The 25304-nt window shown below is 34.1% G+C and overlaps 1 protein-coding gene across 1 annotated transcript in view; it reads right to left on the bottom strand.

Annotated features, from left to right (window-relative positions):
* Nucleotides 1–25304, bottom strand: part of LOC135128578 (EGFR adapter protein-like) — an 803179-nt gene that overhangs the window by 129337 nt on the left and 648538 nt on the right. The window contains exon 4 of the mRNA XM_064055467.1: nucleotides 20647–20793. Within this exon, the coding sequence (XP_063911537.1) occupies nucleotides 20647–20793 (147 nt within the window). The remainder of the gene's footprint in view (nucleotides 1–20646; nucleotides 20794–25304) is intronic.

Below are 25304 nucleotides of genomic sequence, written 5' to 3'. Positions count from 1 at the left end.
TATACGTGTCCTTGCAAAAATGTTGACGTCATCGCAATTTTTTTTAAATTCCCACTACAAAAATGTAATGAGAAAAAAACACAATAGCCATGCAGTCGTCAAGTTTCCGACAGCGAGGGAAGTACTGTCTAAACTCTTTAGACCAATTTTTCAGTTTTTTGGTGTTTCGATTTTCGATATTTGCAGGAAAAATCTTGGTTTTAATCTTAAGCTCTAACAGTGAAATTATTCTGCAGCTTCGCTAATTGCCACCTATCTCCTCACAAAATCTGCTAATGCTGAGAAATACACCCAAACAACTAAGATGCACGTCAACCTAAGGAATCACCATATCACGCTGGCAACTCTACAGACGCGCCGCAACCTCGCTTTCGCCTTGACCAAAGTTTTGTTCTCTCTGATAAGACGCGAGGGACGAAATTGCGCAACAAAACAGTACATAACCGCCGATTTCAACACATTACCAAATATTCCCTCGGAAGGCGCCGTAAATTCCATTGTTGAAACTCACGTGATCTAATTTCGCAGGATAAATGAAACCGTTTCATCGCGCTTTATTTACATTTTATAGTGACCGTTCTAAATCCTGAGCTTTCCATGAACAGCCAGACTGTTGGTTTAGTCGGCATGAAACGCACTTATCGTGTGAGTTATTGTGTGCGTATTTTAAGCGAACAATGCTGCGGAATCGCTGTTTTCGGAATCAGACTGTGCTTTCGCCGCTGAAGGGAGGACTCGTAAAGATCTGCACTTGTATGTGCTCCGCAACTATTTAGGACATTCTTGCCGCGTTTTTGTCGACGCCCCACGCCATTAACGCGCACCCTTGCAAACACCTTCCTCGTTAATGGGCTGTCAAAGAGTCTAGGCAAGTCTATATTAGTGCCGGCGCACTCGCTGCGACCTAATAAATTCCTAAGTACAAGAAAGACCCTCTTAAGAGCTGCAGGTGGGACAGGACCTAAACTATTCCGCAACTTTGCCGAACTTCAGTTTTTAGTTCTTTAGAATAACGGCGATCATGGGAGACGACGGAAATTTAAAGCTGTAGCACAGCAGCTTTTTTTTATTTCACCAGGTTTTGTGGTTAATTAACGCACATTTTTCTGCTCTACCTGTGATCTTGTAAAAAGCTTGGAAAGACCGGCTTTAAGTGTTTCCAATTTAACAAGGAATCTGATGTTATCGCAAATTAAAAAAATTGGCCGAGATTATTTCGCCCCGAAGTACCGGCCCCCAAATCCTGCAGCGCCAGTGGCAGACAATATGAAATATATTTAAAGCAGACAACCAAGGGCAAAAAATGCTTTTCGAAAATTTGAACAATCGAAATATCGGAAAATCGAACGATCCAAAAATTGAAACATCTAAATATATCGATAAATCGAGAAATTGAGAATACAAAACATTGTTTAAATCGAATAATTTAAAAATTGAAAATAGAACAATTGTCAAAATTGAAATGTTCAAAAATTGAGAAATCGAAAACCCGAAAAATTGAAAAGTCAAAAATTTTTTTAAATCTAAAAACCGCGATGTCAAGAAATCAAATCAAAAACCGTAAAATAGAAAAACAGAAAAATCGAAGAGTTAAAAACTGAAAAACTAAAAAAATTCTAATCACAAAAAACGATAAAATTCGAAAATCGAAAAATTGAAAATTGAAAAGCTGAAAAATAAAAAAATTGAAATCCTGGAAAATCGAAAATTTAAAAATCAAAAGATTAAAGAATCGAAAAACTGGAAAATCGAAAAATTTAAAAATTCCAAAAATTGAAATGACAAAAAATTGGAAAACCAACAAATTGAAAAGTCTAAAAATCGATAAACCGAGAAATCGAAAAAACACACATTACGGGACTTCTAAATTCCCTCATATTATTCTTTCAAAAAGACACGAAGGATTCCCGAGATTGTTTCACAAGTCTTACAAAAAAAGACACTAGGGGCCTTCGAGATTGTTTCATATTCTTTACAAAAAGACACAATGGACTTCGAGATTGTTCCGATTCTTTATCAAAGAAAACATTAGGGCGCTCTGAGATTATTCCACATTTTTAAAGAACGGCACTAGGGACTCTGATATTGTTTCATTAAAAGAAAAGATACTAGGGATCCGAGATTGTTTCAGATTCTTTGCAAAAAAAAGCACAAGGTGGTCTCAAGATTGTTTCGATTCCTTATAAATAAGGTATTATTAGGGCTCCTCGAGATTATTTCACATTAAAAAAAAAAACTAGGGGCGCCTAATATTGTTTCACATTTGTTAAAAAACCGCACTAGGGTGATCGAGATTGTTTCATATTCTTTAAAAAATGACACTTGGGGTCTTCGAGATTGTTTCACATTTTTCAAAAAAAAAGACACTATGGGACCAGAAATCGTTTGATATTCTTTAAAGAAAGATGATATTGTTTCAGATTCTTTACACCAAAGACACTAGGTGATCCCGAGATTGTTTCCATTCTTTATAAATAAGGCATTAAGGTTTCCCGTGGTTGTTTCACATTTAAAAAAAAATACACTACAGACCCTGAGATTGTTTCCTATTCTTTAAAAAGGGACATTTGTGGTCCCCGAGATTGTTTCACATTAAAAAAAAGCACTAAGAATCTCGAGTTTGTTTCACATTAAAAAAACAGACACTAAGTGATCCCAAGATTGTTTCGATTCTTTATAAATAAGATATTAGGGCTTCTCTAGATTGCTGCACATTTCACATGTTTTAAGAAAGGACACTCCGAGATCCTTTAACATTCTTAAAAAAATACTAGAACCTCCGAAATTGTTTCACATTCTTAAAAAAAAAAAACACTAGAGGGCCTCGAGATTGTTTCACGTTCTTTACAAAAAGACACTAGGAATTTCACGATTGTTTCACATTGATTAAAAAAAAAAATCCTGGAGGTCTTCGAGAGTGTTCCATATTTTTAAGCAAAGATACAAGGGACTTCGACATTGTTCCCATTCTTTATAAAAGAGCTATTAGGGCTTCCTGAGATTGTTTCAAATTAAAAAAAAGACACTAGGAGTCCCTGAAATTATTTCACATTTTTTAAAAAAAGATGCTAGGGATCCGAGATTGTTCCAGTTTTTTTGTATAAAAAAGTCACTAGTGGCCCTTGAGATTGTTTCATATTCTTTAAAAAAAGGTGATATTGTTTCAGATTCTTTACAACAAAGACACTAGGCGATCGCGAGATTGTTTAGATTCTTTATAAATAAGACATTAGGGTTTCCCAAGATTGTTTCACATTAAAACAAAATACACTAGAGACTCTGAGATTGTTTCATATTCTTTAAAAAGGGAGACTTGCGGCCCCTGAGTTTGTTTCACATCAAAAAAAAAAAGACACTAGGAGTTGCCGAGATTGTTTCATTTGTATTTAAAAAAAAGACACTAGGGAACATGAGATTGTTTCACATTCTTTAAAAAAAGATCCTATGGATTCGAGATTGTTTCAGATTCTTTACAAAAAAGGCATTAGGTAATCCCAAGATTGTTTTGATTCTTTATACATAAAATATTATTACGGGTCCTCGAAATTGTTTCACAATAAAAAAAAGACTAGGGGCGCCTAATATTGTTTCACATTTTTAAAAAAAAAACACACTAGGTACCCTGAGTTTGTCTCATAATCTTTAAAAAAAGACACTTGGGGTCTTCCAAATTGTTTAACATTCTTAAAGAAAATACTAGAGGCTTCGAAATTGTTTCACATTTTTCAAAAAAAGACTATGGGACCTGAGATTGTTTCATATTCTTTAAAAAAAGATGATATTGTTTCAGATTCTTTACACCAAAGACATTAGGATAATCCCGAGATTGTTCCACATTAAAAAAAATACATTAGAGTCCCTGAGATTTTCACATTGAAAAAAGACACTAATGACCCCCCAGATTGTTTCGTATTAAAAAAAGGACACTAGGAGTTCCCGGGAATGTTTCATATTTTTCAAAAAAAAAAAACACTAGGCAACATGAGATTGTTTCAGATTCTTTGCAAAAAAAAGCACAAGGTGGTCTCAAGATTGTTTCGATTCCTTATAAATAAGGTATTATTGGGACTCCTCGAGATTATTTCACATTAAAAAAAAACTAGGGGCGCCTAAGATTGTTTCACATTTGTAAGAAAACCGCACTAGGGTGATCGAGATTGTTTCATATTCTTTAAAAAAGGACACTTGGAGTCTTCGAGATTGTTCAATATTGTTAAAGAAAATACCGAGACCCCGAAATTGTTTCACATTTTTCAAAAAAAAAAAAACACTATGGGATCTGAGATTGTTTCATATTCTTTAAAAAAAGATACTAGGGATCCGAGATTTTTCAGATTCTTTGCAAAAAAAGGCACTAGGTAATCCCAAGATTGTTTCGATATTTATAAAGACAAATAAGATATTATTAGGGCTCCTCGAGAATGTTTCACATTAAAAGAAAGACCAGGGGCGCCTCAAATTGTTTCACATTTTTTAAATAACCACAATAGGGACCCTGAGTTTGTCCCATAATCTTATAAAAGGACACTTGGGGTCTTCGAGATTGTTTAACATTGCTAAAGAAAATACAAGAGGCTCCGAAACTGTTTCACATTTTTCAAAAAAATACACTATGGCACCAGAAATCGTTTGATATTCTTTAAAGAAAGATGATATTGTTTCAGATTCTTTACACCAAAGACACTAGGTGATCCCGAGATTGTTTCCATCCTTTATAAATAAGGCATTAAGGTTTTCCGTGGTTGTTTTACATTAAAAAAAAAACACACTACAGACACTGAGATTGTTTCCTATTCTTTAAAAAGGGACATTTGGGGTCCCTGAGATTGTTTCACATTAAAAAAAAGCACTAAGAACCCCGAGTTTGTTTCACATTAAAAAAACAGACACTAGGTGATCCCAAGATTGTTTCGATTCTTTATAAATAAGATATTAGGGCTTCTCTAAATTGTTTCACATTTCACATGTTTTAAAAAAGGACACTTCGAGATCCTTTAACATTCTTAAAAAAAACTTGGAGGTCCTCGAGTGTTTCATATTTTTACACAAAGATACAAGGGACTTCGAGATTGTTCCCATTCTTTATAAAACAGACATAAGGGTTCCCTGAGATTGTTTCAAATTAAAAAAAAAAGACACTAGGAGTCCCTGAGATTATTTCACATTTTTTAAAAAAAGATACTAGGGATCCGAGATTGTTCCAGTTTTTTTGTATACAAAAGTATCTAGTGGCCCTTGAGATTGTTTAATTTCTTTATAAAGAAGACATTACGTTCCGCCGAGATTGTTTCATATTCTTAAAAAAAAAGATACTAGGAATCCCAAATTGTTTCAGTTTTTTAACAAAAAAGACACTAGATGATCCCGTGATTGTCTCCATTATAATAAGACATTAGGGCTCGCCGAGATTGTTTCACATAAAAAAGGACTAGGGGCGTCTGACATTGTTGCAGATTTTTTAAAAAACATTAGGGACCCTGAGATTGTTTCATATTCTTTAAAAAGGGACACTTGGGGCCTCCGAGTTTGTTTCACATTAAAAAAAAAGATGCTAGGGATCCCCGTGATTGTTCCACATTTTTCTTCATAAAAAGACGCCAGTGGCCCCTGAGATTGTTTCACATTCTTAAAAAAAAACTAGGGCGTCTGAATTTGTTCCACATTCTTTAAAAAAAGGGACCTGAGATTGTTTCTGATTCTTTACAAAAAATACACCAGGTGACCCTGAGATTGTTTCACAATCTTCACAAAAGAAAACACTATAGGCCCCCGAGATTGCTTTACATTCATAAAAAAATGACAGAATGGGCTTCCGGAGATTGTTTCATATTCTTAAAAAACGCCGTGATGTCCCCGGACATTGTTTCACATTCTCAAAAAAAGACTCTAGGGGTCCCTAGATTGTTTCAGATTCTTTACAAAAAAGACAAATGCTTCTACAGTGTTTTTCCCCGAGATTGTTTCACATTCTCTAAAAAAGAAACTGCCCCCCACGAAATTGTTTCTGATTCTTTAAAAAAAGATACTAGGGACCCATGAGAACGTTTCACATTAAAAAAAAATATATTAGGGGACTAGGGTATTCCGAGATTGTTTCACATTCTTTACAAAAAAGAAATTAGCCCCCCTGAAATTTAATTTAAAAAAAGACACCACGGGTCCCCTAAATTGTTTCACATTAAAAAACCATTAGGGACCACAAGACTGTTTCATATTCTTTAAAAAATATACTGAGGGTCCCGAAATTGTTTCACATTCTTTACAAAAAAAAAAACACTAGGGGCCTTCAAGATTGTTTCACATTCTTTACAAAAAGACACTATTCACATCGAAATTGTTACAGTCTTTATAAATAAGACATTATGGACCCCTAGGACTAGGAGTCTCCGAGACTGCTTCAGATTCCTTACAAAAAAAGTTATTGGAGGACCCTAAAACTGTTTCACAGTCTTTACAAAAAAAACCCTAGGGGACCATAAAATTGTTTTACATTCATAGAAAAAGACAGAAAAAGCCCCCAATATTCTGACATTCTTGAAAAAAAAACACAAGGACCCCGGAAATTGGTTCACATTTTTAAAAAAGACAGAATGGGCCCACAAATATTTAGCATTCTATAAAAACACACAAGAGCCCCGAACATTGTTTCACACTGAGGACTCTCGAGATTGTTTTTTTGTAAAATACCCCGAGATTATATAAGTGAAAATATCTTCTTTGGAATGTACTCGATTGAGATAACTCAACGTGTCCTTCTCAAAGTATTTCCACTCTATATTGACAGGAGTTTCAGTGGTTCAATAATTAATTATTGTTCTCGTATTAGTAAAATATTCTATACAAAAAATACCAGGGATCTATATTTTCATTAAATTACAGAATTTATAATTATAAGTAAAAGTTCTCAAATTTTGCTTAAATAATTATTTTTGAAGCATTTTTTAATTTTCGAAGGGATCAGTTTGAAGTTTTCGGAACTACGCCATTTTCTAAATTCTGCGAAGAGGGGTTAGTAGCAGTGCCCTCATTTCAGAATACTAATGGATGATACATTACTGGTCAAAACCTAAGTGAAAAATTGTTTTGACTCAATTAATAAACTGTCGCAGGTTCAAAATATATAAAAGTATCCATCAACTTTTTTTTTATAATACACGAAACCTACGAAAATGTATATTTGGTTGCATTTTTGACATGGTTATGTTCATTACTAGTCCAAATTTACAAAAAAAAGTTGTTTTCGTATTAAGTAAGCTGGAAGAAACGGAATATCCATTCGCAACCAATAAACTTTGTCATTATACGAAACAGAGGATTATTGGAGTCCAATAACTTGTAAGCCTTAAAGACTTTTAAGAACAACAATGAAAATAATGGTGACCTGTTGCTCTTAGAAATCAGAGAATGTTATTGTTAATACCATTTAAACATCTGGTAGTTATCAAGTAAAGCAGTATCGATCAATGGTTTTTAAAAAAATCTCTGTTAATTAACACTGGCTCCCTTCCGACAGAATTAATTTAACTCATCTTGAAAATTATGAACATGTTTCAGTTTTCTGTAGATTGCAAACACGTGGGTAAGATTTATATCGTCAGTAATCAGTGTGAAGGATGCTGCGAAATGGAAACTGTTAATATAAATGACATTTATAAAATTTCATTTTGCAGACATCCAAATGGCGATTTCTATACATTAATTTCATTAACCGGAGATAACTTTGAGGCATCCAATCAAAACACTGTTACGGTAGTAAATAGGTTCCAAACTTTTTTTTGTGATACTTGAGGAACTTTGATAACTTTGATAAAAATGATTTTCGTGTCCATCTAAGCCAACATATGATTTTCCTACAATCCATTTCATATAAGCTATTTTTTATACAGGTATAGCTTGCATGTAACTCGATCTCCCGCTAGCTCCAACCTCTCCCATCGGCTTTTTTGCGCTTTAAAAAGCTGTGACATCGCCGTCGTGCCCTTCAGGATATCAATTAAAACATCTTTTTGCCGTCTTACCTTACCCTCAAAGTTCAAATTACATGGCAGCAGCGTGGCAGCTGCAGTCTGGAGCCACGATCTCGATACTCCAACAAAAACCAGTAGTTAACGAAATGTGTATCATTATCAAGAAGAATGCACTTAATTAGGAAATTTTTAACGTTTCGCCCGACACGAAACAGCATTGCCAACATTTCGAGACACCTGTTCATGTTTTTCGATCACTTCTTCGTGGCTTCCCCAAATTGCATCAAACCATCTCGTGTCGTCACGTAATAATGGGAATATGGAACGACACTTAATCTGATCGTTATTATTAAATTTAATTATAGTCCCTGTAGACCCGTTTAACTTATCTAGCTTAGGGAACATTGGCACGGCGCGTATTTGGGTGGCGGTAGCGGTGGGAATGCGTTGAATTATAGTTTATTATGTGCATGCATGGGGCTTTGCACAATCCTGATATACTATAACCGCGTGTAACCAAATTGGTGTGGAGTTGTATGGAGTGAGTCAGCGAAACCTGAGACCCGCCAGACAGTGGAGAACCATACATAGAATGGAAAAGTTACTTTTAGCGCGATTTATAGACCCCGACACAAGTTGTCTCTTGCTTTTCTAGAAAGAGCTTTGATGTGTTAACTATACCAAGCCCTCCAAGAACTTTCTTTTCGGGTTCTCTTTCTCCATCAATTTATCGCCTATTTTAGGACCTATTTTGGCTTTTTTTTTGTCCAAAAACCGCTCTTTAATAATAATAGTAATAATAATAATAATGTCATGACGGCATATTGCGTATGGGAACAAAGATGCCAATAACCATTTTATCCTCTGTAAAACAGTAGCGGTTGTCTGACCGTTAACTCGGTGATTTACTCCTCTTAAATTATAGCGTAACACGTACTAAAATGGAGTTGGTTTGCTCATAATTTATAATAGTAATTACTAGGAAACGACTTTTGTCTGTCACGCGATGCACTTCTTACGGCCCCTTTTATTTTTGCAGCCACTTTCCTGTCGTGTGTTAAAAGCCAGCTGCAGTGCAACCAACAGTCGGAGATGACTAAGAATAGAAAGATACTTTGTTGACAATGTCAAGGTTCTCACAGAATTAGAATACGTATTTGTGGTTATTATTATTATCATCGTCATTAATAATTTTTCTTAAATGTAGGAAATGTACGTTATTAAAACAGATAAATGCGACCAAAACAACTTCAAACTATTATATACATAGAAACAATTAATCCGACATCTACACAAAATTGTTATCAAATGAGTGAAACACGGCGAGCAACAGCTCAATTAAGGGCAGTAGCCGAACACTTTGTAAGGTAATTGAGCTCATCTAATCGCACAAATAATAAACTTAGCTCCTTTGAGCTCCAACTAATCCCGAGCTTATCGGAAAGTCGTCAAATTGGCATGGGATGGAGGTTGCTCTTCATCTATAACTGCATGTTTATAGCACGCTATTCCTCCACATGATACCGATCTTACGGCCATCCAGCGCATATCGCCGACTCTTATCGCCGGAATGGACGATGGCGACTTGAGATTCTAGGGTTTATTGGCACTAGACAAATTTTATCTCTCGCGGGCCGGAGCTTCCGGATTTATGTAAGAATTCGTATTGATTTTAAAGTTGGGGGCTGGGCTTGAAATAAAAGACGCGAATTTAATTTGCGATAAATTAATTAATTTAAAAAGCTGCAGCAGCTGATGTGAGATCGGGGACGCAACACAGGAATTTGATTGGTAAGTCAGCCAGCAGTCATGTAGCGATGTTCGGCGTAAAGTTTAGAAGTTTAAGATACAAGGTAAGTTTAGTCGGAGATTTTTTTTTTTTTTGTATCTCATGTGGTTCGGCAGGACTCAGTCCTGAACCTGTTGTTGTAATTGAGCTTGAATATTTTGCATGTTATTTCAAAAACAATGCATTTATAAATAAAGATTTGTGAACAAACACCTTGTAGAAGGCGAAGCGTACGTGACTAGTCCATTTTTTCTGTAAACGGACTTGTACAGAGAGTTTAATGACTTGCAATTATTATTATATATTATATTAAATCTATACCGTGTGTTGTAATGATTTATGAAGTAAAAGAGCTAGACTTTACAAGTTAAATCGGTTGAAATAATGAAAACTGACATAAGCATTGGCTTCCTTGAAACTTTCTAGTTCAAGGAGCAAATTTTGTAGGTTAGAGAGACAAACATAGAGAAAGTTGTAATTTTTGAGTTAAAAAAAAACATTTTTCCAATTTTACTAGACATGATTCTAAAATAGCACATGAATTCTCGTTGAGGTTTGACGAATCCTTGAAAATTTCTAGTTCTATGATCAAATTTTCAGACCGGATCCTCAATCCGTTTACCATGGAGTGAAGAATATATGAGTTGACTTTTTTTTTAAACAGCTCATTTTCAAATTTAATATAAGATAACTTCAAGACGCTTTAAGAGACCACAATGGACTCTAAAGCACACGATTTTTTGAGGCTTTCTAGATCTACAAGCAAATCTTCAGACTAGATACTTTATCCATTTAGTTTAGAGTGACCAATACGTCGGTAGGTGTCATTTTTGAGTTAAAACAGCCTTTTTTCGAATTGAACGCAATGTAATTCCAAAACGGCACAAGAGTCCACAATTCCGTTTCAAGCATTCGACTCCTTGAAGCTTTCTAGTTCTATAAGCGAATTTTCAAACTGGATACTTGATCCAGAGGTTGGAAAAACAAACTTACAGGAAGGTGTCATTTTTGAGTTAAAAAAAAACAGGTTTTTTCGGATCTAATTACACATAACTCTAGAACTAAATATGAAATAGCATTGCAGTTTGAAGCATTTGATTCCTTGAAGACTTCTAGTTCTATGAACAAATTTTCGGACCAGATCCTCGGTCCGTTTAACATGGAATCACAAATTTATAGAAAGGTGTCATTAAAGGTGTCATTTTTGAGTTAAAACAGGCTTTTTTTAAATTGAACGTAAAGTACCTCCAAAACGCCACAAGTGCGCCCAATGCGGTTCGAAGCATTCGATTCCTTGAAGATTTCTACTTTTATGAGCAAATTTTCAGACCGGACTTTCAATTCGTTTAGGATGCAGTGAAAAATATGTGGAAAGGTGTATTTTGAGTTAAAAAAAAAACAAATTCTTCAATTTTTCAATTTCTCAATTTTGTTAGATTCTCAGTTTTTAGATATTTCAGTTTTGGGATTTTTTAGTTTTTTTGTCATTTTCCAATTTTTCGAAATTTAAGTTTTTTTATTATTCAATTTTTGATTTTACAATTTCTCAATTTTCAATTTAACGAGTTTCAGTTTTTCTCTTCTTCAATTGTACGAGTTTTAAATATATATTTGTTTTTTGCAATTTTTCAAATTTGAATTTTATAAACTTTCAATTTTTCGATTTTTTATTTCTTCAATTCTTCAATTTTTCAATTTTTTCGGTTTTTGATTTCTCGTTTTTTCAATATCTTAAAGTTTCGATTTTTTGACATCACTTTTTTGACTTTTTGATTTTTCAATTTCTCAGTTTTTAGATATTTCAGTTTTGGGATTTTTCAGATTATTCATTTTCAATTTTTCGATTTGTCAATTTTCCGATGTTTCACTTTTATGCTTTTTAAATTTTTCTCTTCAGTTTTACAGTTTTTAAATATGGCGATTGTTCAATTTTTCAATTTTTAACTTTTCTAAATTCTCAATTTTTCGATTTTTCAAGTGTTAAATTTTTTAGATTAACAGTTTTTGGACACTTCAGTTTGGGTTTTTCCATTCTTCAGTTTTTCTTTCATTTTTCAGTTTTTCGACATTTCAGTTTTGGGTTTTTTTGAATATTTCGATTCGTCGATTTTTTACTTTTTCGATTTTTAAATTAGGTATAGATTTTTCAATTTTTTTATTTTAATTTTTCGATTTTTAAAATTTTACATTTTTCGATTTTTCATTTCAGTTCTTCGATATTTCAATTTTTCAGTTTCGAATTATTATTATTTCGATTAATCTTTCCAGTTTTTGACTTCCCGGTTTTTTCCAAATTTTCGGCTTTTTACTTTTTCATTTTTTAAATTTTTGGATTTTCCAATGTTTTGATTTCCAAATTTATCAAGATTTGGATGTTTCTATACTACACAATGTTTCCAAAAATTAAAAATAACTATATTTTCTTGAAAAAAAATCCATTGATGTGATGTTATATTTGTAACAAAACTATTTCCCGCAGAAATTATAGCCTAAACCAACCAAATCACTTCTGAACGCTTAGAGTCGACACTGGCTTGAGCGCGCTCTGATCTGTAGATCAAACAAGTTCTCAGGCGACGATTTATGGTGACACTTTTCTTTTAACTTATAATTTAAATATTCCATTTTTATAAAAATACGTTCATTCACAAAAATTTTTAGTAGAATGTTGTCAACATCAGTACCTATATTTCAATTTTATTTTTTAATGCGTTTTTTATTTTTTTTTTTTATAATTATGCATGTTGCTTAAATCTTGATACATGTAAATTCCTCCTCTAACTTTTCAATTAATAAAAAAAATCAATACTATATGTTTGATTTGCGTCAAAATTAAATAAAAAAAAACTTAATCTTTTATTTCGATTTGAAGCATTCGATTATGTCAAGATATCTAGTTCTATAACCAAATTTTAGACTGGATCCTCACTCCGTTTAGCATGGAGCGAAGAATATATGAGTTGACTTTTCTGATTTAAAAAACGGCTCATTTTCAAATTTAACATAAGATAACTCCAAGATGATTCAACAGAACACAATGCACTTTAAAGCATACGATTTTTTGAAGAATTCTAGATCTACGAGCAAATCTTCACACCAGATACTTTATCCATTTAGTTTTGAGTGATTAATATGTGGGAAGGTGTCATTTTTGAGTTAAAACAGCCTTTTTTCAAATTGAACGCAATGTAATTCCAAAAGGGCGCAAGAGTCCACAATGCGGTTTCAAACATTCGACTTCTTGAAGACTTCTAGTTCTATGTACGAATTTTCAAACTGGATACTTGATCCATAGGTTGGAAAAACAAACTTACAGGAAGGTGTCATTTTTTTTCAAATCTAACTAGACATAACTCTAGAACTACACAGGAAATAGCATTGTAGTTTGAAGCAATTTTCAGACCGAATTCGATTCTATCCGTTTAGCATGGAGTGACAGATTTATAGTGACATTTTGGGTCTAGACAGTTTTTTCAAAATAAACGCAATATAGCTCAAAAACGACACAAGTGTCCACAAAGCGATTTCAAACATTCAACTCCTTGAAGCTTTCTAGTTCTATGAGCAAGTTTTCAGACCGAACTCTCAACCCGTTTAGGATGCAGTGAAGAATATGAGGGAAGGTGTCATTTTTAGTTAAAAAAACAGCCTTCTTTCAAATTTAACTAGAACTACACACGAATTCGCGCTGCGATTCGGACAAGACTTCTAGTTTTATGACCAAATTTTCGGAGGGTTCCTCAATCCGTTTAGTCTGGACTGAAGAATATGTGAGCAGGTGTCTTTTTTGAGTTAAAAAACAGCCTTTTTGCAAATTTAAAATAATGTAACTCCAAGACGGTCCAAGAGACCAGAATACAGTTTAAAGCACACGATTCTTTGAAGCTCTCTAGATCTACGAACAAATCTTCAGACCGGATACTTCATTCGTTTAGGTTGGGGTGACCAATATGTAGAAAGGCGTCATTTTTTATTTAAAACAACCTTTTTTCAAACTGAACACAATATAATTCCAAAACGGGTTCATAATACAGTTCGAAGCATGGATTGCTTGAAGATTTCTAGTTCTGTCAGCACATTTTCAGATCGAATCATCGATCCATTTAGTAGGAACTGCGAAATATGTAGGAAGGTGTCATTTTTGAATTAAAAACAGTCCACAATGTATAGTTTGAAGCATTCGATTCCTTGAAGATTTCTAGTTCTATGGGGGAATTTTTAGTCCGGATACTTGATCCGTGTAGATTGGAGAGACAAAGATATAGACAGGTGACATTTCTGACTTAAAAACAGCTTTTTTGAAAATTTAACGAAACATACTTCTAGAACGGCACACGAAATCGCATTGCGGTTTGAAGCACACTTGTAGATTTCTAGTTTTATGAGCAAATTATCATCATGTAGTGAAAAATATATAAGAAAGTATCATTTTCAGGTAAAAACAACTTCTTTCAAATTTAACGAGGCATAATTTCAAAACGGCATAGGAGTCCAAATTGCGATTTGAAGAATTCGGTTTTCTGAAGCTTTCTAGTACAATGAGAAAATTTTCACGTCGAATACTTGATTCGTGTGTGTTAGAGACAAAATCTATAACAAGGTGTCACTTTTGAGTTAAATAACAGCTTTTTTTCAAATCTAACTAGACATAACTCTAGAATGACAAATGAATTGGTATTGCGTTTGAAGTACTCGATTCCTTAATGATTCGTAATTCTATTGGCAAAGTTTCAGACTCAACTATACATGAATTCGGATTGTGGTTTGAAGCACTCGATTCCTTGAAGATTTCTAGTTCTATGAGCAAATTTTCAAACTGGATCCCCAATCAGTTTAGAATGGAGTGGAGACTATTGTTACGAAATAAACCCATAGTAGTATGTACGGCGATAATGGGTGACTCATCCTGGGTGACGGAAGTCGGGCGGCGTTCGCTAAAAAAAGCTGGAAGCGGAAGTCGGAATGGGTATTCCAGAAAGACCTCGACTGCGGAATTTCTAGAAGGGTTTAAATAGAGGCCTCCTTCGGGAACGAGATTATTCAGTTAACGACTCGAATTGAGCGAAGAGTTCAGTCAAGTTGCGCCGGAATTATTTTGTACATAATCGCTGTGTCGTGTAAATTTAAGTTATTGAGAAATAAATTGTTGGGTTTTATCCACGCCGATTTTAAATCACCGACCAACGTAATACTATGTAGGAAGGTGTCATTTTGAGCTAAAAAATAGCTTCTTTTCAATTTTAAAGCGGCATAATTTCAAAACGGCACAGAAACCCAAATTGAGGTTTGAAGAACTCGATTTCTTAGGACTTTCTAGTGCTATGAGCCAATTTTCAGGCCGAATACTTGATCCGTGTAGATTGGAGAGACATAAGTGTCATTTTTCAGTAAAAAAAATAGCTTTTTTCCAAATCTAACTAGATATTACTCTAGAACTACACATGAATTGGTATTGTGGTTTGAAATATTCGATTCCTTAAAGAGTTGTAGTTCTATTAGCAAATTTCCAGACCGGATCCCCGAGCCGTTTAGATGGAGTGACGAATATGGAGGACACAGTAATTTTTGAGTTAAAGTTAAAGTTCGAAGCATTCGATTCCTTGAAGATTTTTAGTTCTATGAGCAAATTTTCAGACCAGATATCCCGTTCGGTTGGCATGGAAGATAAGACTGAACAGTATTAAGCAGACACTCGAATGAAGAGAGGATAGGTGGGCGGGGCTAATGCTTGCTTATAAAAAAGTCTGTAGCAAAAAGTTAAACTTAGCCCCGCCCACCCACCCGTTTTCTCATTTTTTTTTTCTGAAATAAAAAATAAATCTTATGGCACATAATTAAGTATTCCTATTCTCATTCTACAGAAGAACATATAATTAAACCCACCTACTCACCGCACCTCCATTTTAGTGATTCATTTTATCTAGCCAGAGTGAAAGGTGAATTTTATACTGAATAGAAATAAAATTGTTAGAATGAGAACAGTGAGGGTGGGCGGGGCTAGTACTTGCTAAGATAAGACTGATTTTGGTAAATGACATATCTTCTAAAAAAATAAAGGGTGGGTGGGCGGGGTTCTACTTATTAAGATAAGACTGAACAATATTAAGTACTCACTCGAATGAAGAGAGGGTAGGTGAGCGGGGTTAATGCTTGCTTATAAAAGACTATGTAGGAATATATATATACAATTAACCCCGCCCACTCACCCCCCCTCCATTTCAGTGATTCATTTTATCTAGCCAGAAAGAAAAGTGGATCTTATATTGAACAAAATAAAATCGTTAGAATGAGAACATATCTTCTAAGAAAATAAAAGGTGGGTGGGCGGGGCTAGTACTTGCTAAGATAAGACTGATTGTGGCAATTAAACAAAAAAAAAACAAAAAATCCATTTAATAATTATTAAATGTTTTTCAAAATTTTCTATTAGAAATGATTCGCGTTTGTCATACGACACATATTTTAAGATTGAAAGCGATCTTTCAACATCGACAGAGGTTATTGGAGCAAATTCTAAATTCTTTATTATATCTGGATCTATTTCCACTTCTACTTACAAGCGACAAAGTATATATTAAAACCTACATTTTTCTTTTTGAGTTAAAAAACAGCTCATTTTTCAAATTTGACTAAATGTAATTCTAGAATGGCACAAGAATTTGCATTGCGGTTTGAAACATTCGATTCGTTGAATCTTTTTAGCTTAATGAGCAAATTGCTCAACCAGATCCACGATCCGCTTAGCATAGAATGAAGAATATATACATTTTCAGCTGAACAAAATTTTTTGTCAAATTAACGAGGTATAATTCCAAAGTGGCACAGGAGTTCATATTGAGGTTTGAAGAGTTCGATTTCTTGATACTTTCTACTAGTATGAGCGAACTTTCAGACCGAATACTTGATTCGCGTATGTTAGAGATAAACATATAACGAGGTGTTATTTATGAGTTAAAAAACAGTTTTTCTTCAAATCTACTAGTCATAACTTTAGAACTATAGAAGAATTGGCATTGCGGTTTGAGGTACTCGATTCCTTAAAGGTTTGTAATTCTATTAGCAAATTTTAACACCGGATCCTCAATCGTTTTAGCATGGAGTGAAGAATATATGAGAAATTGCCATTTTCAGCTAAAAACAGATTTTTTTTAATTTAACGAGATATAACTCCAAAACGGCATAGGAATTCATATTGCGGTTTGAAGAATTGGATCTCTTGACGTTCTCTAGTAGTATAGTGAATTTTCAGACCAAATATTTGATTCGTGTATATTAGAGACAAATCTACGAACAAGGTGTCAGTTTTGAGCTAAAAAACAGTCTTTTTTCAAATCTAACTAGACATAACTTTAGAACTATAGATGAATTAGCATTGGGGTTTAAATTACTCGATTCCTTAAAGATTTGTAATTCTACTAGCACATTTTCAGATTGCGTTCTCTATCCATTTAATCAGAAGTGACGAATATGTAGGACGGTGTCATTTTTAAAATAAAAAAATTGGTCTAAAGAGTTTAGACAGTACTTCCCTCGCTGTCGGAAACTTGACGACTGCATGCCTATTGTGTTTTTTTTCTCATTACATTTTTGTAGTGGGAATTTAAAAAAAAATTGCGATGACGTCATCAACATTTGTGCAAGGACACGTATATCAGTTGGGATAGATGTAGTGTAATACTAAGAATAAAATTATTATATTCTCAAATTTTCGGGAAAATGAATTGGGTCGTTTTGAATATTGATTTGTAATAATCAATAAAATAACGAAACAATTTACTCACGTATATGTATCAGAGGCAACTGAAAATCTTGTATGTATAAACATTCTTAATTTAAGATGACAGGCGTAACAGCATACGTGAGAGTCAAACAGAGAAACTGTAAACAAAACGACCATCGGTTTTATTGCTTCGACTTCCGCTTGTTATATAAAACATTGGGTTTTATTTTAATTCTTGACGGTGAAATTCACAATTGGTTGATTATAAACATGTCACATTCGCGGAACCAAGTGAGCGCATAAAACAAATGCAGGTCTGTAATGTTAAAGTCGATGTAAATAAGCGTGCTACCCTTATGTTTCAACCGAGTTTTTCCTTTAACAAATTTTGTGTCTACCAAATTGGGTTGGTTGGGGTGTAATACTAATAATAAGTGTTGCCTTTAATTTAATCAATAAAATAAATTGACTTCAATAATTTTTTTGAACCACCTCTTAAGAAAATCTAAAAAATATGAATGGAATGATAAATCACATGTACAAACTCATCATATTTTTTGCATTTTAGATAGGATTTATTCAGCAAAATTTAAGGGTGACGTCATCAATTTTTTTAGGAGGGATGAACAAATACATTTTGAACAAAAGTTTACCATGCTTATAATAACTTTAAAATATTCCCAAGATTTCAAAGCATTCGGTTTTGTAATTCCTGATTAAATCGATAAAATAAAATAAATTCACGCCTTCATTAATTTTTTTGAGTCACCCTGCATATGCAAATCCAAAAATATGAATGGAATGATAAATGACAAGTACAGACTCATCATATTTTATACATTTTAGATACGATTTATTCGGAAAACTTTTGAGCTGACGTCATCAGTTTTTTGTAGAAGATAACCAAATATATTTTGACTAAAAATTAATTATGCTCTTTATAACCTTAAAACATCTGCAAGATTTCAAAGCATTCGGTTTTGTAGTTCCTGATTAAATCAATAAAATAAATTTACGCATTCATAAATTTTTTTGAGTCACCCTGTATATGCAAATCGAAAAAATTTGAATGGAATGATAAATCACAAAAAGAGACTCACCATATTTTGTACATTTTAGATAGGATTTATTCAGCAAAATTTTGTGGTGACGTCATAAATTTTTTAGGGGGGACGACCAAATACATTTTGATCAAAAATTTACCATGCTTATGATAATTTTAAAATATCTTCAAGATTTCGAAGCATTCCGTTTTGTAGTTCCTGATTAAATCAATAAAATATATTTACGCATTCATTAATTTTTTTGAGTCACCCTGTATATGCAAATCCAAAAAATATGAATGGAGTTATAGATTACAAGTACAGACTCATCATATTTTGTACATTTTAGATATGATTTATTCCACAAACTTTTGAGCTGACGTCATCAAGTTTTTGGAGGGGATAAGCAAATATTTTTTGACTAAAGATTTATGATGCTCTTTATAGCCTTAAAACATCTGCAACATTTCAAAGCATTCTGGTTAGCAGATTAAAAATTAAATTTCAAAATGTTGTTTTATAATTTTTATTTTTTTTCCAAAAATCTGGACGTTTCGGGTGAAAAGTCGATTCAGAGTTGTAAACTACATGTGTAGGGCTATGTTATTTTATACAATTGAAAACCCATTTACTATGTACAATTTTGAAGTGACGTCATCGCATTAGTGGTGGGGATGATTAGACAAATTTTGGTTAGCGTTTTACCATCTACATGATATTCTTAATATAAGTACAAAATTTCACAACAATCGGTCGAGTACTTTCGGAGATTATCTGTCTAATAAAAATCCGGGACAACAGACGGACAGACGGACGGACAGACGGACGGACAGACGGACAGACAGACGGAAATGGGAGACCTATTTCTTCGTCTTCTAGGGGTCATGAAAGATCGAGAAAACGTAAAAGTAGAGAGTCGGCCGACGGACTCGATTACAATACTTCCTTTGCTTACGCTCGGGAAGTAAAAACGCCCTTTTTTTTCAAATTTGACTAGAGATAAGTCTAGAAATCTACATGAATTTGGATTAATTTGGATTATGGTTTGAAGCATTCCATTCCTTAAAAATTTCTACTTATATGAGCAAATTTTCAAAATGGATTCTTAATCCGTTTAACATAGAGTGAAGAATATCAGAGAAGATGTCATTCTGAGATAAAAAATCAGCTTTTTTCAAATTTAACGAACCGTAACTCCAAAACGGCACAGGAGTTGACATTAAGATTTGAAGAATTAGATTTCTTGAAGCCTTCTAGTACTATGAGCGAATTTTCAGAACGCATACTTGATCTGTGTAGATTGGAGACACAAACATATAGAAAGGTGTCGTTTTTGACATAAAAGGCAGCCTTTTTCCAAATAAAACTAGATATAGTTCTAGAATTATACATGAATTTCCAATGCGGTTTAAAGCATTCGTTTTCTTGAAGTTTTCTAGTTCTATAAGCAAATTTTCAGACCGATGCTTCATCTAAACAGATTTTTGGAGTAAGGAATATCTAGGAAGCTCCCATTTTTGAGTTAAAAAAAGGCTATTTTGAAATTTAAGGAGACATAACTCCAGAACGGCACAAGAGTTCATATTGTGCTTTGAAGCGTTCTATTTCTAGAAGAGTTCTAGTTCTATGGGCTTATGTTTAGACCTGATCCTCGATCCATTTAGTATGGAGTGACGAAAATGTAAGATGTCATTTTTAAAATAAAAACAGCCTTTTTCAATCTTAACGCAGTGTAAGCCCAAAGAGGCGCAAGAGTTCAAAGCATTCGGTTATTTGAAGCTTTCTAGATCTATACGGAAACTTTAAGACTGGATACCTTGTCTATTTAGTTTGGAGTGACGAATATGTAGGAAGGTGTCATTTTTGAGTTAAAAAGAGCCTTTTTTCAAATTTAACATTACTCCAGAACATACGAGAATTGGAATTGCGCTTTGAAAGAATGAAAATTTCAATTTGATAGATGTATACTTCTCGGTTTTCTTCGAATAGAATACGCCACAAAATTCATGCTCTATAGGCGTTCCATACAACTTAGCAATTATTCCAAATCAAGTTATCACTATTTTGGCCATCGATCCTAAAGGCTAAAAAAGGCTACAGGCCGCCCGTAGGGCATTCCCCGCTCACCTGTTCGGACGACCGGCTGATGAAAGAGTGGCAGTATTGTTGATTGAAGTGGCCTTTGGGCTCTCGAGCGAAGAAGCTGAAAAGGCGGTGTTCTGGATCACAGGTCGCGTATGAAATGCGCCTTAGCGCGTGGGCCATGTGGACAATCTGCAACAAAAGTGGACAATTAATTACCTGCTGCGAGTTTGCCATGTTTGCAACGTGCCACATAAAAGTGTTTTAGTGCCGTGCACGAAAAACAGTCCATAACCATAACGCAAATAAGTTTACGACCGTAAGAAATTTGCCGGCTTGCGAAGTCATGTCTGAGCTTTGTCGTCGAAATGTTACACCTGTCGAGTGCTAATTGAGGTTTTATTGCTTCGCTATAATTTTATTTGTAACCAATTAATTCTTTTGTTCGGTGGAAGCTGGAGCGTTGGCAGAATTGTAAAAGTGACAAGAGTCATACGTAAGGAATGTGCAAATAGTAAAACTTTTTCCTTGTCACTAATGAATTTTTAATCAAGCTTGTCAAAGTCAACTTTGAACCAGAACGTTTTCGGCTTGAAAGGTGATTCAACAGGTGGTGTACCTTTAAATTATGGAAATATTATAGAAAACGTAATTTCCAATTATAGTCACATTACCCTACTAAAACCTTAACTCTAACATCCTCACCGATCTCTCACGAGAACAATAGTTCAACGTATGGAATTCAAAAAATCAAAATAACGGTGATTTCCTAACGGAAACGGCCGAGAACGCAACGAATCTATCATTATTAACAATAATAGTCGCTAATGACAGAAACAAACTATTTAATCACACACAATCATTTTTCCCGAAAAAATCGATCGATAACGGTGACTTCCCATGATTTATCAGACGTCCGACGCCGCAGTCTAGAACACCGATCACAGTGTCCGAGTTGGGAAAAGTAAATTCGTTTGCGCTAAGAGGAGCTGGGATTGTTTGTCGGCTGTCATATTAAGGGATGGAAGCGCCAGATATTCAGAAATGCACTACATTAGTTTTTTGTCGGCGCTGAATGGGGTGTTTTATGCAGGAAGCTGGAATGTAGTTAGCATAAACAATATACGTAGTATTCGCAACTACTAGACCGTGTTTAATAGATTTTCAGGCCGGTGCTGTTTACAGCTGGCATAACATCAAAGATAACACCTGTATTCCGTTATATAATTAGTGTGCATGGCTGGCTAGTTTGTAATAGGCAGAAGGTTTAGTTCGATGGAGGGCGGTTTTAGCACTTTTCCGACGCAAACGGGGACATGAAGGGCTTATTTGCACTATCAAAGGACATTTTTTTTTATAAAAAAAACAGAGATTAACAGAACGATTTAAAACTGGCTAGATATCTTCGTGGCTTGGACGTTTTGAGATTAATTTATTTTGTTTGCTGTTTTTTTTTGTAACGTTTCATTATAAATCTTGTTAAGAATTAGATTTCCTTTGAAGACTGATTGTCTTCAGGTGAATGGAGTCGCGGTCAACGAAGAAGCATTGTTAAAATTTATGTCGAACTGTTTGCTGTTAAACACAATAGGTATTTATCAGAAATGGGTTATTTCCGTATCGGGTCGCTGTGACAGCAAGTAGGCGGTTTTGTAAAGTGCGAGTCCGAAGTTTCAACATAAAAGCACAGATATTTAAAATCAAAGAATTTATGTTATTGTTCCACTACTATAAATAGTCCTGTGATTATAGCTGCATTTATAACTTACGGTGAACAACAACAGTGGTGAAGTCAACTTTAGTGACCTAACTTTGATTTTTAACGAACTACCTTCCAACGAAAGCAGTTCTAAAGCAATGTGGTTTTATTTTTCAGAACATTAAGCAAACATACTCGTTTACTCCGAATCCAAATTTTATGCAATTTTATTTATATGAAGAAAAATTTATGTTTTTCACAGATTATTTCAAATTACTAAAAACCACATGGAATCCTTGAAATTTTTTCAAACTACTTCAAAACCAAAAAACAAGGGGTCCTCGCGATGCTTTCCAACTACTTCAAAAATCAGACACAAGGGAACTAGATTCTTTAAATTACTTCAAAAACAAGAAAGGGATCCTTGAAATTCTTTCAAACTACTTCAAACACAAGGGGTCCCCAAGGTTTTTTTAAATTAAATACTTCAAAAATCAGACAAACTCTCCCCCAGATTCTCCCAAAATGTGTATACACGTTTCGTTTAGGATATACTTCATAAAATATTATGATAATATTGAGCTCTTTACGATGGGCTGGAGATGTGTTAAACCACTATTGATGGGAACTGCAGTTATAGTGTCACCTGAATCTACCTGATACTTAATCTAAGACCGGACTTGGAAGTTTTGGTTATCTGGGTAGTTTACGATGAAAAATAATATATAAGAGGAATAATACTCGAAAAATCTCCTGTACCCACATCAATTTCGATGAAATTTGAAATTCAGAGAAGGAATGGTGTTTAGGAAAATCCACACATGGACAGACCAGCCTGGGGTCTATATAATTTTATTAGGTATACCCTAAATGAATAGACTATACTTAAAAAATAAGACAAAACGCTTGCTCCAGATTCTTTCATACTATCTGAAAAATCAGATACAATGGTCTCCGAGATACTTTTAAATCGCTTCATAAACAAAATCCAAAGGGTTCCCCGAGATTCTTTCAAATTACTTCAAAAACAAGACGCACAGAGACCCCAGATTTATTCATATTATTTGAAGAGGTCCCCGAGACTCTTTTAAACTACTTTAAAAACAAAACCTAAGGGGTTACCGAGTTTTTTTCAAATTACTTCAAAAACCAGATACAAGGGGTGACCGAGATTCTTTCAAACTAGTTCAAAAACTAGACACAAAGAATACCCAAGATTCTTTCAAACTACTTCAAAAACAAAAACCCAAGGTCCAAGATATTCTTTCACATTATTTCACAAACCAGATAAAATGGGTCTCCGAGATTCTGTCAAACTACTTCAAAAACCAGATACAAGGGGTCTCCGAAATTGTTTCAAACTACTTCAAAAGCCAGACACAAGGAATCCCAAGATTCTTTCAAATTCCTTCAAAAACAAAAACCCAAGAAGTCAGAAGATTATTTCTAATGACTTCAAAAACTAGACAAAAAGGGTCTCCGAGATTCTTTCAAACTACTTCAAAAACTAGACACAAGTGGTCCCTGAGATTCCTTCGAACTACTTTAAAAACAAATTCCAAGGGGTTCCTGAGATTCTTTCAAATTACTTGAAAAACAATACATACAGTGATCCCCCGATGGATTCCAATTACTTAAATTAGATTATATTTTGCCTTTTTTTTTAATATAGATAGCCATCTTTTCACAACAAGAAATTTGGAACATGGTTAAAATGGTACATTTTCCTTATATTTTAAACATGTTGTAAGTTTTATGATGTGAAAAGAAGACTACACATATCAAAACAACAAGGCAAAATCTAAGCCCGCCCACCCACCCCATCTCTATTGTGATGATTTTTTTATTCGCAGTAAACCAAGGAGGCGGAGAGTAACTGCAAAATAATGACTTATTTACAAGAAATAAAAATATATGTTTGAGTATCGTGTTGTTCAAAGAAAATACTATGTACACTAAGAAAAAAATATATTTCTTTTATTCTTCGAAACTTACAACACTTCAAATGGTAAATTTTTGTAAGGAAATATGGATTTTGCAATTAGGCTCTGCCCTCTTGACCCACGACGAATAAAAAAAATCATCACAGTCGAGATGGGGTGGGTGGGCGGGGTTTATATTTTGCCTTTTTTTCTTAATATGTGTAGTCATTTTTTCACAACAAAAACTTAAAGCATGTTTAAAATGGTAAATTTGCATAGGGAAATATTGATTTCGCAATTACGCTCCGCCCCTCGGTCTGACAGCAAATGAAAGATTCATCACGATTGAGATCTAGACGCATGGGTGGGACTTCTCTTTTGGCTTTCTTTAACACGATTAGTTAAGAACACGCTTCATATGGTAATTTCTCGTAGAAAAATAAGGATTTTATAATTAAGTTCCGCCCCTCGACTTACGACAAATAAAAAAAATCATCAGAATTGAGATAGGGTGGGTGGGCGGGGCTTATATTTTTCCTTTTTTTTCTTAATATACATAGCCATTATGGGACGGAGTCTAATTGCAATAATGGATATTTCCTTATACAAATTCTCCATTTTAAACATATTTTAAGTTTCATGATGTGAAAGGAGTCTACACATATTAAAACAAAAAGGCAAAGTTTAAACCCCGCCCACCCCCCCGTCTCAATTGTGATGATTTTTTTATTTTTAGAAGCGTACAACACCTTTAAAATTGTAAATTTTTGTAAGGAAATAGGGATTTTAAAATTAGCCTCCGTCCCTAGGTCTAGCAACGAGTGAAAACTTCATTACTATTTAGATCACGGTATGGGTCTTTGGCTTTAATTTTTTCTTAAAATAACGTTGAACCACACGATACTCAAAACATGTTTTTAATTTCTTGTAGAGAAATAAGGATTGTGCAGTTAAGCTCCGCCCTCTTGGCTCACGACGAATAAAAAAAATTAATCACAAATGAGAGGGGGGGGGTGGGCGGGCCTACATTTTGCCTTCTTTTTCTAAATATGTGTAGACTTATTTCGACAACAAGAAACTTA

This window comes from Zophobas morio, unplaced genomic scaffold (assembly GCF_036711695.1).
Source record: "Zophobas morio isolate AGI-343-1 ecotype UQ-CSIRO unplaced genomic scaffold, CSIRO_AGI_Zmor_V1 ptg000014l, whole genome shotgun sequence".
NCBI lineage: Eukaryota > Metazoa > Arthropoda > Insecta > Coleoptera > Tenebrionidae > Zophobas > Zophobas morio.
The sequence above is the reverse complement of the archived record's forward strand: the minus strand, read 5'-3'. Positions and strand labels throughout refer to the sequence as shown.